Source organism: Chrysoperla carnea, chromosome 3 (genome assembly GCF_905475395.1).
Source record: "Chrysoperla carnea chromosome 3, inChrCarn1.1, whole genome shotgun sequence".
NCBI classification, from domain to species: Eukaryota; Metazoa; Arthropoda; class Insecta; order Neuroptera; family Chrysopidae; genus Chrysoperla; species Chrysoperla carnea.
This window is the reverse complement of record NC_058339.1, coordinates 9,793,113-9,809,625: the sequence shown is the minus strand read 5'-3', so window position 1 is coordinate 9,809,625 and position 16,513 is coordinate 9,793,113. Positions and strand designations below refer to the sequence as shown.

At 30.0% G+C, this 16,513-nt stretch overlaps 1 protein-coding gene across 1 annotated transcript; it reads right to left on the bottom strand.

The window, feature by feature from the left end:
* Positions 1-213: 213 nt before the first annotated feature.
* On the bottom strand, positions 214-2,906 carry LOC123295742 (flap endonuclease 1). Its single transcript, XM_044877185.1, has 6 exons — positions 2,662-2,906; positions 2,453-2,602; positions 1,960-2,225; positions 1,077-1,244; positions 785-1,003; positions 214-668 (listed from the first exon to the last, which is right to left on the bottom strand). The coding sequence occupies exons 1-6, from the start codon at positions 2,741-2,743 to the stop codon at positions 390-392; spliced, it is 1,164 nt and encodes a 387-aa protein (XP_044733120.1). The 5' UTR covers positions 2,744-2,906; the 3' UTR covers positions 214-389.
* Positions 2,907-16,513: the final 13,607 nt, after the last annotated feature.

The following is a 16,513-nucleotide window of genomic DNA, read 5'->3' as shown; positions in this document are numbered from 1 at the left end:
TAAAATTTTCATCCGGTTTTGGTAATTAACAAAAGTTAAATAAAATTACAACTATCAAGAGTACGTTCAGAAATTTACCGCTGAAAAAATTTCCAGGTCTGATCGCTAAGAAAAAAGTAAGATAAACACATATTATTGAGTATTTTGTAATAAAATAGTTTAATATTTAATATTGTATTCTGATCTACAGTTTTACATTTTGTTTTTGAAATTATTACCTGAAAGGCAAACTTAATATCATAGAGCAGAAAGAAAGTGTCGAGAGATTCAATCAATCGATTAAAAATCCTAAACAAATTAAATAACTGATGAGTATATAATTAACAATAAAAGCAAAACTTAAATAAAAATAAAATAAATGATCAATTAATTCATTAATTTCCAAAAATTTATTTTGGTCGCCGTCCACGGCCACCGCCACCAGTAGTTTTAGCTTTCTTATTGGACAAACTACCCTTCTTATCATCAACTTTACGTTTCGGTGTTGTTTGTTGCTTATTCGGTGTGCTTGGTAAAACTTTGAAAAATGAATCAAGACGTCCCTGCGTTGTACCAGTTCGTGCTTTTAATAATTTTTTGGCACCGTTGCGTATACGCTCCTCAGAAAATTGTCTATCACCACATAAAAATTTCACCAAACCTTCTTCATCTGGATCTGTCCATTTCAACTAAAAACATTTTTTTAGTTAGTCGAAAAATAAAACTGGTTTCATATGCGAAACGAAATCCATGAAAGTACAGTTTTACTGTGACGGGCTCCAGAGCTATAAAAGAATATACGTACTTCAACTGAATTTGGATCAAGAATTTCCGGTTCAATAAATAATCGTCTTGCTTCTTTATAATTCCAATTTTCTGGTGGAGTATACTTTTTTGTATCAATTTTCTCTAATATTGTATCCAAATTACGATATTGTTTGATTAATTCAATAGCCCGTTTAGGGCCAATACCTTTTATCGAATCACAATAATCACATCCTAATAATATACATAGATCGATAAACTAAAAAAAAAGATATGTACTAATTCAGATTAACAAAATCTAATTCAAATAATCAGTTTAACAAGATTATTACCTCTTCATGTTTCATTTCAAAAGCATCTAACATTTTATTCAAATGAATCTCTTGTATTGGCATTTTTCTTGCTTCACTAAATGTTAAATGTCTTAGCAATACTGTTGAACCAAATGTTAATGCGTCCATATCCTCTGTGGCAGTTGCATATACTTTACCAGATTTAACCTGAGTAATTTCAAAGATTATACAGTTAGTAGGTTTAATAAAACATTAGGCTACATTCAGAGGCAGATTACACAGGTCTGCAACTACAAAAAAAAATTCCCGAACCTGTAAGAAGCAAAGTTTTCACTGGCCCCGACATAAGAAGGCTTTTAACTGACACTCTCTTGGTGGAAAGTATGAATGAGAAGGAAAAAGTGAAAAAAGAGCGAAAGTTTTGAGAAATACTAAGGATCTTGTCTACAAAACCATTGTTCAATTAGCAGCATACGAAGCTCAAGATTGCAAGATAAGCCTGAAGGTTCATTTTTTACACTCCCACATAGAATATTTTCCAGAAAACCTGGGAGTTTACAGTAAAGAACAGAGGGAGCGATTTCACCAGGATGTCCGCGATATCGAGAGACGGTACCAAGGAAGATGGGATGTCACTATCTTTGTAGGCTACTGTATAATTTTTAATAAACGAGTGCTTTTACCAATTTTATATGTTTGAATTTGCAATAAAACCTTACGTGATAGAAAAAAATGGCCATCACTTCTGAAATCAGCGCATTCTAACAAATTTTTTTTTGTGCCACCTGTGAATTATTCATAAGGGCCTTATGAATGTGTCCCGATCAGATAATGAAGAACTAATATCTTAGGCAGATTCATCAGCTATGAGCTTTCTCTTAAAGTTCCAAGGTTTCAATATATTAATAATAAAGAAAATTACCATAGCCGCACACTGTGCTTCAGCTTCACATGGAGCATCAATATATGGTACACCCATTAAGCTAAGTAATTGTTTAGCTTCTTCAGCATGATGCTTAGTAACTTTAACTAAACGTCTATTAAATTTATCCATATCGACAGCATCACCAGCTTCGGTAGCTTTATCCAATGCTTTTTGTGCTTCTTCACGTCGTTCAGCACGTTTTGTTAATTCACCAGATTTCATTTCTGGTGGTTTACCATCAAATACATAAACCGGCTTTAAACCTTTCAAAGAAAATAATAAATTTAGCTTCTTTTTTTTTTTTAAATAAGCCTATTTGTAAACAATCGTGTGTCCATCGTGCACAACTTTCAAAGATGAATTTCTTACGTTTGCGGGCCTGTATTGGTCAATTTTCTAACGAGAAGTATTTCAAATTTTGACTCACGCTGGAGACCCGCTAATATTCGTAAAGTAGCGCTCAATTAAAAATTAAGATTTTATTATTTACCATTTTCTATTAAACGTATTGTACGATAAAAGGTTCCCATTAAATGTGATGTTGGCTCACCATCAACGGTTGTTAATTGGGCACCTTCGCTTCGCACGGCTATTAAAAATTGATACAAAGACATAGAAGCATCAATTGCTATTTTTCTCCCTAAAAGTTAATAAATATTATGTTGATTTGGCTTCATCAAAATTATTTTTAAAACTTACCGAAAAAGTTTTTTATTTCTCCTTCCTTGATTGCTTGTGGTGCAATATCTGCAATTACTTTTGATAATCCTAGAATTCCCATTGTAATATACTTTGTTCTTGCAAATAAATTTATTTGTTTCTTTTATCTTTACAAGTAAAATCACTAAAACTTGAATGATTGACACTTCTACCCGATTCTATGTGGATAAATGTTGTAGCACGCCATAAACATGATTTACCGCCAATTTATGTCAAAAATGGCAGCAGTTAAATAGTTCTTTAATGTATTCCTAGATGGATAAATGTGACTGTGACAATACATTATCAAAGAAATTGGAAAAAGTTCTGATAAATCAAGTATTTATTTAAAAAGTAGTAAAAAAAACATAAACAAATAAATTATAAATTTTAAAAATCATTTCAGTCAACAAATGATTACAAAAACAATTTACATTTAGGTGCCATCTATGGTAAACACTTTGAACTAACTATTAGTTTCGATGGCGGTACCATCTATGGTAAACACATTGAACTAACTATTAAATTCGATGGTGATGCCATCTATGGTAAACACGTTGAACTCAGGATTAATTTCGATGGTAGTGTTATCTATGGTATACGCATTGAACTAAAAATTAATTTTGATGTTGGTGCCATCTATGGTAGACATATTGAACTAACTATTATTTTCGATGGTGATGCCATCTATGGTATACGCGTCGAACTAAAAATTGATTTCGATGTTGGTGCCATCTGTGGTAAACATATTGTACTAACATTTATCTCGATGCTAGTGCTATCGTTAATGATATTCAATACTAATGTTTTTATTAAAAAATTTTTTTATTAATAGTACTCAAATAACACCAATTTTTTGTAAAATTTGTTTATTTTATAAAAGTGACTGTTTTTACTCCCAGTAATAAATTTTTAGCTTGTTTAGCTTGACTTTTATTATGATTTAATTTAATTTAATGTTACTAAACATTAACTTACAAAGTCGTATTTATATAGAAAAAAGTTATATAGTCAGGGGCGTAGGAACGAAATTTTTGCTGGGTGGGCAGGTTCGAAATTTTTTTTTTGCTGGGTGGGCAGAAAGGTCAATTGTTAGTGAAAAACTATTGTTTTGCCCTTAAAATTATCCTACACGAAATTTTAATAGAGCAATAAAATTTTTAATCTCTTCAACAAAGGGGCATGGACCACCCAGGGAAATTTCTGGGTGGGCAGCTGCCCACCCTGCCCATACGGCTCCTACGCCCCTGATATAGTTGTCAGGTGATTTAAAAAATAAAAAATTGTCAACAAGCGAATTGTGTAAGAAAACAAATCAGTTGACTTATCAAGTTATAAATAAAATGGAATTAAAATATAAATATGATTATTTACAATTAAAAATTTCTTCGGGGAGTACGCGACCTTCATCAATATCAATCAATCTTTCTGTTATGTCTTCTTCACCAGCTTGTTGCATTTTTAAATGCCAAAACTTCTTTTACCTTTTTTACGATCGTTTTAAGTTGTTCTTCATTGTTTGATTATTAAAATTATTTGTTCGATCGTTGTTTATTTATAATTCATTAAACAATTATTTGTCATTAAGTTTTAGCCCAAATACGATTGATTTCCACTTTTTATTTTTTTAAATTTTCTATCCTATTTGTTCTTTCAGAACAAAAATATCAACTAATTAATTTTTTAGTAAAGGTAAGTATTAAGTTAATTATATGGTAGTAAATAAGCCGAGTGGTTGTGTGGGTAGAGCTCTTGCCTATGAAACTAGGGTACGGAGGTTCGTATTCGGGTGTGGTTGACTTTTTATACCATGTATATATGAAATATACATAGTATTATAAGTTTAGTCCCAAGTTTGTAACGCCTAAAAATATTGATGCTACAAAAAAAAAATTGGTATAGGTGTTCATAAAATCACCTAATTAATCCATTTCCGGTTGTCCGTCCGTCCGGCCGTCTGTGGTCACGATTACTCAAAAACGAAAAGAGATATCAAGCTGAAATTTTTACAGCGTGCTTAGGACGTAAAAAGTGAGGTCAAGTTCGTAAATGAGCAACATGGGTCAATTGGATCATGGGTCCGTAGGACCCATCTTGTAAACCGTTAGAGATAGAACAAAAGTTTAAATGTAAAAAATGTTGCTTATAAAAAAATATAAAACTTTTGTTTGAAACATTTTTTTTTAAACATCACTGTTTACCCACGAGGGCGTTAATTAGGTGCAAATTTTATAGTATGTATTAATATAGGAATATCAAAGTGAATATCTTTTGTTATTTACGTGACGTCAAAAAACAAACGATTGCGCATCAACACTTGCGCATTATATGAGAATATCAGTTAAATATGTCAGATATGTATGTATGTGAAATGTTATCATGAGAAATGAGTTATGTATGTGAAATGAGTTATCAACACTGCCTATACATGGTATTTCAACAATTAACTCAGTCAATTGTTTGTTTTCTCTTTTTTAATTTTAAATTAAATGAATTTTTTCTGATATTAAAAATTTTCCACTCTTTTATTGTTTAAATTATCTATATAGCCCGCCCTCTTGCTATAAATAACGTCAGTTATACATATGTCATAAATCACTATTCTGTCAGGGGGTGGCAATTTAAATGATCATAAATATCTATATATATATATATATATATATATATATATATATATATATATATATCTCACTCTTTAAAATCATGTTCTCCTGTTACAAAATATTAAAAAATATGTACAAAATGGCTTGGTTTTGTTAAAATATGAAACATTTTAATAGGAGAACATGTCATATAGTTTATCTTACTTATATTCTCCTATTACAAAATATTAAATTTATATTTAAAAAATTAAAAATTTGCTCGTTAAAGACTAAAATTTGAAATTTTGTAACAGAAGAACATGTTATATATAACTTTATCTCACTTTTGTATAACATATTCGCCTATTACAAAATATTAAAAAAATACTTATTTTGCCTGTTTTTTTGTTGTACATTGTACATTGATTCTTGTTAAATGAAATTTTATAAGATTTTGTAAGAGGAGAACATGTTATTTCATCAAAAAAAGTTATGTTAGTCCCACTTTCCTACTTAAGTCATAAATCACTCTTCTGTCAGGGGGTGGGAATTAAAATAACATAAAATATACCACGTTCTCTTACTTATTAGTCGCTTCTGGTTCTCATAATAATTATCCAAAAAAATGACATTATCTCAGCATAATAAATTATTAATTAAAAATTAATCGGGACAATGCTGGATACGAACCGAGTAACCCTCGTACCGGAAGCGACTGAGCTACCCACTACACCACCATTGATATGTTTTATATATCAATAATGTAATATAGATTCCTTTTACTCTTCTTTTTTCAATAAACTTGTTTTAAAAAATGAAAAAGTTTCATACAAATTTTCAGCCTCTATTTTACTTCCATAAAGAATGCATTTTCATAAAAAAAAAAGTAAACTTTTTTCTTATTCTAGGTACTACACCCTACAGCTTTGAAAAGGGTTACTAACTAAATAAAATAAAAATAGAATGACAGGAATATGATTTTTATAAATAAAAGCGGCTGCTGTTGCTGGAGAAAAACGACGACGTACACCAATCACCGGAACTAAGGTTGATTCATATGAATATGGTGGCATACCAGTGCAGAGGAGTCGTGCTTCATATGTGGTTTAGATATAAATAATATCTTTTACTTTATGGTTTGTATACATTTATGACTTGTTATATTACATTACATATATAATGCTTATTAGCAAACCAAACAATATTTTGAATTAATAAAGTTTCTTTAGGAGCAGTTGGTCTTTGCTTATTATTTTATTTTTATGAGTATGATGTTTTAAAAATAATATTCGTATTTAGTAGGTACAGGTACAGTTCAATACCTTCAAAATTTACAATTCATTTAATTTGAATGTTTTGATTATTTGGTGCTTAGATGAATAGTTTCTGAGATGAAATCGGGTTGATTATGGCTTTATTTCAGAAACTATGCGTCCAATCGTCAAATGAATCTGTTTTTTGAATTTTTTGGGTCAAAATTACCTTATATAATGAGTTTTATCAATGATGAATAGTTTCTGAGATATGGACAGAAATCGGGTTGATTATGGCTTTATTTCAGAAACTATTCGCCCAATCGTCAAATAAACCCGATTTTTGAATTTTTTGGGTCAAAATTACCTTATATAATGAGTTTTATCAAAATCAGAACGAAAATTTTTTCTTCAATTTTTGGCAAATTTTTTAAGGAGTACCCCTTTGAAAAAATCGAAAAAATTTTCTGTTTCGGAATTCGATCAAAATCAGTTTATAAGGTAAATTTGACCCAAAAAATTCAAAAATACAGTTTATTTGGTGATTAGATGAATAGTTTCTGAGATATGGGCTGAATTCACATTTTTGAGATATGGGTTGAATTCACAATTCACACTGTACGAAAAGATAGGCGATGCTTAGTCTATGTATAACTATAAAGTCAATGAATAACCGACAATTAATATATCAATCGAAACAAACGTATAATCGCAAAACTAAATACTGTCTATCGAATTAAACTTCTGCTGTTAATCAACTGTTAAACTTCTCAGTGAATCAAATTTTACTGATCCACAGCAGGCATAATCAATTCTTCCTAGGAAAAGTGTGCTTACTCTTTTGCAATCAACTGTTACTAAAAATCTACATTTACTGTAACATATACATATATTGATAAACCATAAAAAAATTTGGACGGAAATATTTTTAATACGTAAGTGTACATCGGCTACTGGCAGGATGTTGAATTTTTAAATAGTTATTATTATTTAAAAGTAAAACATATGAAGTTAAGTAAAGTAAAACGCATGCTGCATATAGCTTTAGCTGTAACGTAACGTAACGTAACGTAAGTACGACAACAGCATTAAAAGTAATGCAACATCAACATATGCAATCGTTGCAGTTGTGTTGTGTTGTGTTGTGTTTGTATTGTCTGTAATCTGTATTAGGCAGACAGGTGGAGCTGCTAGCACGCGACCAATAATAATATAGTTTTTTAGATGGTTAATGCCGACAATAAAATACAAACAGCGTCCATAACTATATAATTTCGTTAAATATCAAATGTCCTCTATCCAATATGTATAATATTTCGTTGTTCTAGCTAAAATATATTTAAAACTAGCAGTTACCTACCCGCTTCGCTGCACAAATTAGTGTAGGTAGGTCCTGAGTGGGTTTCGAATGCATTTACGGGTTCCACAGGACAAGAAATTTTGGTATAAGGGTTTATAAAGTCACCAAAAAAGTCCATTTCCGGTTGTCCGTCTGTCTGCCCGTCTGTGATAATGATATCGAAAAGAGATATCAAAGTAAATGAGCAAAATAGGTCAATTTTGTCTTGAGCCATCGAATCCATCTTGCAAACCATTACAGGTAGAATAAAAATTTAAGTAAAAATGTTTCTTACAAAATATTAAACAACTTTTATTTGAAACCTTTTTTCGTGAACATCATTATTTACTCGAGAGGGCGCAAATTAGGTTAGAGACATTATGTAGTATGTGTACAGGTATTATATATATTTTAAATTTGTGCGTTACATATACAGAATGTTCGATTTACATCTAGGCATATAAATATCACGAGTATGACAGAATACATGCGTTAAGCATGTATCTAAATACATTGTTTGTTTTCACTTGTTTTTTTTTCAGCTTATAACTTTTAGCAGCAACCAGTCCGATTTATTTGAACTCATTTCACGGTCAAAGGATAATTATCTCATGTATTATTTACTTTCGTAACAAATCACGGTGAACATTTCAATGGGTTTCATCTAGTAATACAATATTAGTTAAAATAACACAGCTAGATGGTTTCGTAATGACTCATCACATAATATAAAGGATTATATACCTATACAGAGATGCTGTACGATGAGTCATTGACAATCAATTTGATTGTGACTTTGAGTTGACTATGCAGAATGTTACATGTGTGGGTGATGATTCGAGTACCCGTTTCTGTGTAAATTTTTCGTTTCTTTCTATTTGTTCAAATTAAAATATGTAATGTGCATTTTCCATTGAAGTGTACAGTCTCATTGTCATATTTAAAGTGGTATAATGTGTTGAGATAGCAAAAGCTATTAAAAGTATCATGTATGAGGGACTTTGACTTATATAAAGTACACCAAATTTTATTTTTCATCCTTTCTCTAGCTCTTCTTTCTAGATATTTTCGCCAATAATTTTGATTTTAGAGAAAATTTCGCTTAAGCTCTAAAAGTCTACGCTGTACGAAGTCGTACTGAAGGAAGAAAGAAAATCACGATTAATTAGCTTTTATTTTCAATGGTTTAAAATACTAAAAGATTCGAATACGTCGTATAGGGATGGTTCTAAGTTGTTTTCAAGATAATTCCAAAACTATTCAAGCAATCAGACTATAAACTTATCCTCTTTATCAATTCTCCACGACCACAAAATACATATTTATAAAACTACTGATTAATAACCATGAATGAAGGAAGCGACAAAGAACAAACGACACATGTCGCACGCGTACCGAGTTTAATACTTTTTTTTTATTATAATAATTATTGTTTGTAATATTTTTCATTCATTATTTATTTCACATTTTTATTATATACCGATTAAAATATGATATTAGTTATTTTTATTATGAAACTAAATTTTTACATTCATTTTCCAGCTGGGTCATTCTTTCCAGTTGTGATCATGTCAGTTTTTCGCTAGCTTTCAATTATTTTTTTAATTCCGGGAACAGGATACCACATTCTAGAAACCTATTAGAGCTGGGTTAATTTTGATTACAAATTTGAAAAGTATGGCCCAAATTTAGTAAGATTACATACTTGGTTTATCAAAATTGGGTAAAATTTGGATGTGATAGAGCAAAATTAAACTTTTTGGATTCTGATGACGTCATAAAGTTAAAAAATTCAATTTTTTTAGTAACACAGGCAAATTTGATCCGATCTTATTGGAATTTTTTTTGAAACCCACTAATTTTGGGTCATTCTTTTCAGCTGTGATGTCAGTTTTTCGCTAGCTTTCAATTATGTATTTTCTTACTTCCGGGACCAAGACACCACATTCTTGAAACCTATTAGAGCTAGATTAATTTTGATTACAAATTTGAAAAGTATGGCCCAATCTTAGTAATATTACAAACATTTTTTCGTAAATATTATTGTTTTCCAGTGACGAAGCAAATTTGGGCCAAAACTATAAAAGATAGAGATTTGAAAATTTGTAGGTAGTTTCAACTAGTGAGTCTTATGAAATATTTTTGAAAAACTAACAAAAAGTATTGTAGAATATTGTAGAATAAATGTGTTGATTTTTAAAACTTTTATTAAAAATAATGCAAGCACATTCAACACATTCTATACAAAGTATTTCAACAATTTACTCAGTTAATTGTTTGTTTTCATTTGTTTTTATTTAATTTTTATAATTTTGATAACAATGTCATAGGTGTAATTTCCAAATTATTTATAATAATATACATAAATATTATTAGTCTAAATATTTAACATTGACCACAAATGTAACCTTAATTTTAGTAGATCAGGGATAAATAAATACCAAAAAAATGTTCAATAAAATGAAATATTACTTCTTCTTAATTTGTAATATTAATAATCTTTTTAGACAAAGAATAAAAAGTACAAAACAATATAAAAATTTTTTTTAACTCATAAAATAAAAATCTGTTTAAAACTGATTCATTCTCAACTGTTGTTATTTTATATATGTTGGGTTGTTGAGTTGAGTTGAGAGCAACCACCGCAACGAAAGGCGTCGCGACGTACTTATATATATTTATTTATAAAAAAAAAAACGTTTTCAAGAATGTCTTTTATCTTGAACATTTATAAATAACTTTAAAATATAATCTAATTGGTAGGTAATACTTACATTCTCTATAATTTGAACTGTTCTTTTATATTTTATTTAATATATGATGTACAGAATGATTGTTAAGTTCTTTATTCATTTTAATTCCATTTATTACAGGCATGGGCAAGTTATTTCAAGTCGAAGTCATCATTGTTAAAACTTTATTGTGTGCCATAAACTTTATTGTGTGTTTCTTTATCTAAGACCGCATTGCTCATAGAGGAGGAAGCGAGACGGGTGTACGACTCTTCTACCTATCTCAGTTTCTCTTATAGTAATGGGATAAATAGAAAAAAAAAATGTTGTCTCTCTGTCTTACTCGTATCTGTGGTTGTCACTGGTTAGGTTGTCACTGGTCTTACTCGTATTTTAGATACAGAAGTCTGAGGGACTCCTCTAAGCCACGATTGCCCATACCTGTTATTACTATCGATATAACAGGCATTATAAAAATTTAAAAGAATAGGATATTGCACATCTAAGGAGCAAAGGTAAATAATGTCTCAAAGCTCATGTTTATTGTAGCCTGAGGTAAAGCCAAGGGTGACAAACATGAGATCTGATTCTTTACTTGCTCCCGTGATCGCTCAATATCGTCGGAAAGCAGCAACTTCGTTTTGCACAGCGGGACGAAAGTTGACACTTTCGGCCCAAAGGCAGTTTGCTTCGTTTTCATTGTGTCCTTTCCTTCCCAGGTGTGTTCTTAGTATTTCGACTTGTTGATTCCGAATCCGGAATGCTACAATTTCCAAAATCCAATTTCTACACGGCTGAATGAATTTCGTCAGTTAAAGTATCGTTTAATTCGTTTTAAAAACTCCAGTGTCCTTAGATATGAGTTAAATAAAAGCGGATTTTTGTCATGAAATAGTAATACGTTCGCTAATCCAGGGTGAATTTAGCCTTAGGCCTGCGAGGTCTTTCTTTTTCAGTTTTTATTTAATGCAGTCGGGTATTTTGATTATTTAAATTTGTTTTTATATTCCCAATTAAATTCTTTTCGAATTTTAAGCATCATAGGTCAAGTTAAAAAACACATTCTGTATATTTTGATAGATAGTAAATGTATTTTTGTTAACTATCGAGAGATTTTCGTTGAAGTTTGTTGTGCAGCAGCAGCAACAGCAGTGGTGGTGATGTTGTCGTGCGTCGTGATGAACACAATAATGATGATACTCTTCTGCTACGCATTCAGTTTATGTATTCTCTGATGGTGGCCACCTTTTGGTACAAAAACCACATGTGTGCATTCAGATTCACTCTACATATAGGATGTATATTCTATAGTAGTAGTTTTTTAGTGTTTATGAGATGAGATAAATCTATTTCAATACTGATCTGATCTTGTGTGTGTATGGATCATCACAGTCACTCTACCTTATAACACAAACAAATATTAACATTGAAATTCAACGTTACGGGGATATTTTTGGAAAATGTTGCAGACAAAAATTTCCTGAATACTTTTCACAATTCAAAAACATTGAGGAGGATTATTAGGCTTTAGAGTAGTTATTTACACGCAACCTATAATCGAATATATTATTTTTCTGTCATATGGCAATATTTTCCTTATTATTTTATCAAATTCGATGATTTATCTCTCGAAGATTTATCCCTTTAAAGCTTATTCGATGTTTTATTCCTTTAAAGTTTATCGTGCTGCCTTATGACGAAAAATAGACTCACGGAAAATGTACCGCTTAGGAAAAAACAGGCTATATATAGTATTAAGATTAATTTTGTTCATTATGTAATTTGTATATCATATTTGTAATAAAATTGCCTACAAATAAAAAGAAAGTAAATTACTCAATTATTTATTACTAGCAATTTCAACTCTAAAAACAAAGACTACCGTGTTATAGCCCTCATTTTCTTGGACCTCACTTATCCTCCCTTTTTGATCGCGCTCGAGTTACTACGGGTAACGCAACTTTGCAAGCCTACCATTTCCATGCGTCACGCTTAAATTATCAGATTATTGAAATGTAAATTTTTTGGCACCCACCATATCTTAATCTGACGCACTCGAGTTACTACACAAATCCTCTCTTGGGTTTCGCTATTATAATTATTTTACTCATGGCAATTATTTCAAAAAAATTTAATTTAATGAATTTATGGCATTTTGAAGTTAAGTGCACACTTTACATGGCTCCAATACCTTACACATTCTTCAGATTAGGTATATCTTCGGAAAACTATACGTATGAGGTTTATATAATCGATAATAAACGATCCATAGGTAAAAAAAAAAACATGAAAAACTCGAATTTCACAATGAACAGTTTGGTAAATACATCAATATTTGATGTTCTTTCGATGGAAGATATAAACAAAAGGTTATAGGTATATACTTTTATATACAAACAGTTAAATAGGTAAGCAATAGTATCGGATGTGTATTATGAATAAGAGTGTAATGTGTAGACATATTAAAACAACTAAACTTAAAACTTACAAGTGAAAACAAACAATTGACTGAGTTAATTGTTGAAATATCATGTATAGACGGTGTTGATTACTTTATCACAATACACATATACCTAAACATGTCACATATACATAACTGATAATCCCATATTAATACATACTATAAAATTTTGCATCTAATGTGTGCCCTCGTGAGTAAAGAGTGATGTTTACAAAAAAATTTTTCAAACAAAAGTTGTTTATTTTTTTATAAGGAACATTTTTTATATTTAAACTTTTGTTCTAACGATTTACAAGATGGTTCCTACGGATCCAAGACTCAATTGACCTATGTTGCTCATTTACGAACTCGACCTCACTTTTTACGCCCTGAGCAGATATCATGTACACAGACGGACAAATAGACAACCGGAAATGGACCAATAAGGTGATTTTATGATCACTTATCCCAAAATTTTGTTCGTAGCACCAATATTTTTAAGCGTAACAAACTTAGGACTAAACTTAATATACTATGATATATTTCATATATATACATGGTACCTATACTAATCTGACTTTAAGTAAATCAAGGCGGGGGGGGTTGTTTTATGTATATGTATATGTTATATATATATTTTAAAATATAAACACAAATATCACAGGAGTTATAAAATATACACACATATGCAACATGTATGTATGTACACATATGCCTTATTACCTCCTCAATCTTATTATTATACTTATTATTACAGTACTATATGCCTCTGTTTTCATCAAGTTTTAGTTAACGTTAGCGTTAGTTATAGAGTATTCGTAGTTCACTCATATTGTACATGTAATTATTTATAAATTCAATTTTAAAATTTACACAAATATATAACACATTGTGTTACCCTGCATCCATACATGCTCGTATCAATTGGAATATTTATAACACCCCAACTTACGAGACCACAGGCTTGTGCACAGAAATGGTGCGTTCAAATTTCTGTTAATTAAAAGTCAATAAAAACAAGATACTTTTTTTTCGAATTAGAAAACATTTTATTATATCAAAATATGATATTGAGTCATTATTTTTCAATATGTTAATTCTGCGAGGTACAGAAAAAACGACAGATGTTGTGGGACACCCGGTAGGAACTATATTCATCGCTATTGTCACAGGTAAAACAGCAGGAACTCGAAGCATTTGGTAAACTTTTTTGAAACACTTGCAAATATCGAGCTTTTGAGGTCCTGTCCGGTAATGCGTTTTCGCTAAATATTGAACTGTGTCGACCCCGATGTCACGGGAAACATCGTGCAAGATGGAAGAGCATGGTTCAAAAAAGTTAAGCGCAAAAGTCTTTTTTCAGTTTTTCATTTTGATGAGAAAGTGACATGCAAAATTTGATAAAATATTTCGATGATTTAAAAACTGATTATGTAACTGTGTCAGATACAAACCGTCCCCTCCCCCCCAAATGTTCTTCGGATCATTCTGATCGCCCGTAGCTCGAAAAATACTCTTTATAAAATTTTGTGGACGTGAGAGCTTTTTGATCAGAACGATCCGAAGAACATTTTGGGGGCGATTTGAAAAAATTTTCACAGAAAGCCATTTTCCCATCTAATCATGCGAGGTCTTTGATTAACCACAGAATTGAGAAGAAAGTGGGAAACTGAAACAAAAGCAATATCCCAGTCGTTTATGATTTGTTTGAAGACTGATAATCAAAAGAGGTCTTGCTCGTAAGGGTAAGAGGTGACGGTTCAGTTTAATAGATATTCTTATTGCAAGTGGCTCTTCCTCAACCTCTATAAAAGTTTGATGACCCATCAGCTGATTTTATGCGAATAAAATTTCATTAAAATCAGTTTAACAGTTGAGTCGAGATTGGGTAATCGAAAAAAATACATATTTTTGAATTTAAAATGAATTAATCAGTATGCATACAATTTGTCGCCGTTCCTGGAGTTTTAAGATTTTTTTTTTTTTAAATGTAAGTATATTTTGTCCCCTACCTCTAAGAACGTGTATGGCACGCGTTCAAGATTTATCTTAATATAGAACACTAATACATCCATACACATATAATACATATACATATATTTATAAATACATTGAAAGAGTTTTTGAATTCGGGAGACTTTCGAAGTTGAACTTTTATTTAAAATAAGTTAGTGTGTATCTAATAACTATATACTTAACTCCCAACTAAACTTAACAATTGGGATTTTAAATTTGATTGATATACTCTTGTGCCAAAAACCACTTTAATAACAAAATCATTTTAAAATATATAATAATAACATTTTATTTACACTAAAAATTAAAGAAAGAAAATTTGAAAATGTATTCATATCATTTTAAATGAAAATAAATCATTTCGAGTTAAAAATAAAATTTATATATAGTGATGTACTGTGATTTAAAAATAATATTTTACCCGCTAAATTTGAATTAAAAACAATTGAATTTTACAAAAAAAATTAAGTAATAAACAAATTTCTGTGATCCAAGTCAGTTACTATACCAATCAAATTAAGTAAATAAAATATTATTTAAAAAAATCGATCGAACAAGTGTTTTAGACACATTCTCAAATCAATTTGCATAAAATTTTATTTAAATATAATTAAAAAAAATATGCCACGTGCATTTTTAATTCGACATCGAAGATTCTTAAATAATGATGATACCAATACTGATGAATCAACTGATAATATTTTGGGTAAGTTTAATTTAAAATTAAATATAAATTCTTTTATGTCAAAGTATAATTAATATTATAAAGCTTTTTTCTTGAAATTTTATATATACAGGTGTGTTTAAAATTTATGTTTATATAGAAACAGATTAATTAAATAATTTAATTGTATTAAAATCATCCTATACAATACATATGTTTTCTAAGTACTTAATTACCTTTGTACTAAATTATTTTTAGAAGTACTGAAATAACACTTATTTTATTCAACATATATCTATATGAACAGGGTTGGATAAAAAAAAGTCTAGTAAAGTAACGCGATTGGAATTCTCTAAATGTTGACGTCAGAATTAAAATAAAATAAAAACTGTTTAAACAAATTTATTTGAGGCCTACTCATGAGTAGAGGTGAGCGTGGCTTTGAGTTTGAAATAAGCGCAATCTACAACAAAATTGATTTAAAAAATTTTCAAAATTATTGACTTTAAGGACGTTTCCAAAATAATGAGTGTATGGAAATATTTAAGACTTTCACGTTTCAAATTTTGCGAGGTTGGATTCTGTTAGAACTTAAAAATTAGACAAAAATTAAGAGTAAAATTTTTCTAATATATCTCGTGTAAAATTTTTATACGATGATTATGATAAAACTAATTTGATTGAATTTAAGGGAGCAGATATGAATGACTCTGGTATTTAATAAATATGACCAAAACAGCTCGGTCGTTACAGCTCTGCACAAAAAAACAACTAGGGTCAAAAAAACGCATATTAACTCTGCGACTGCATTCATTTACTAATCCAC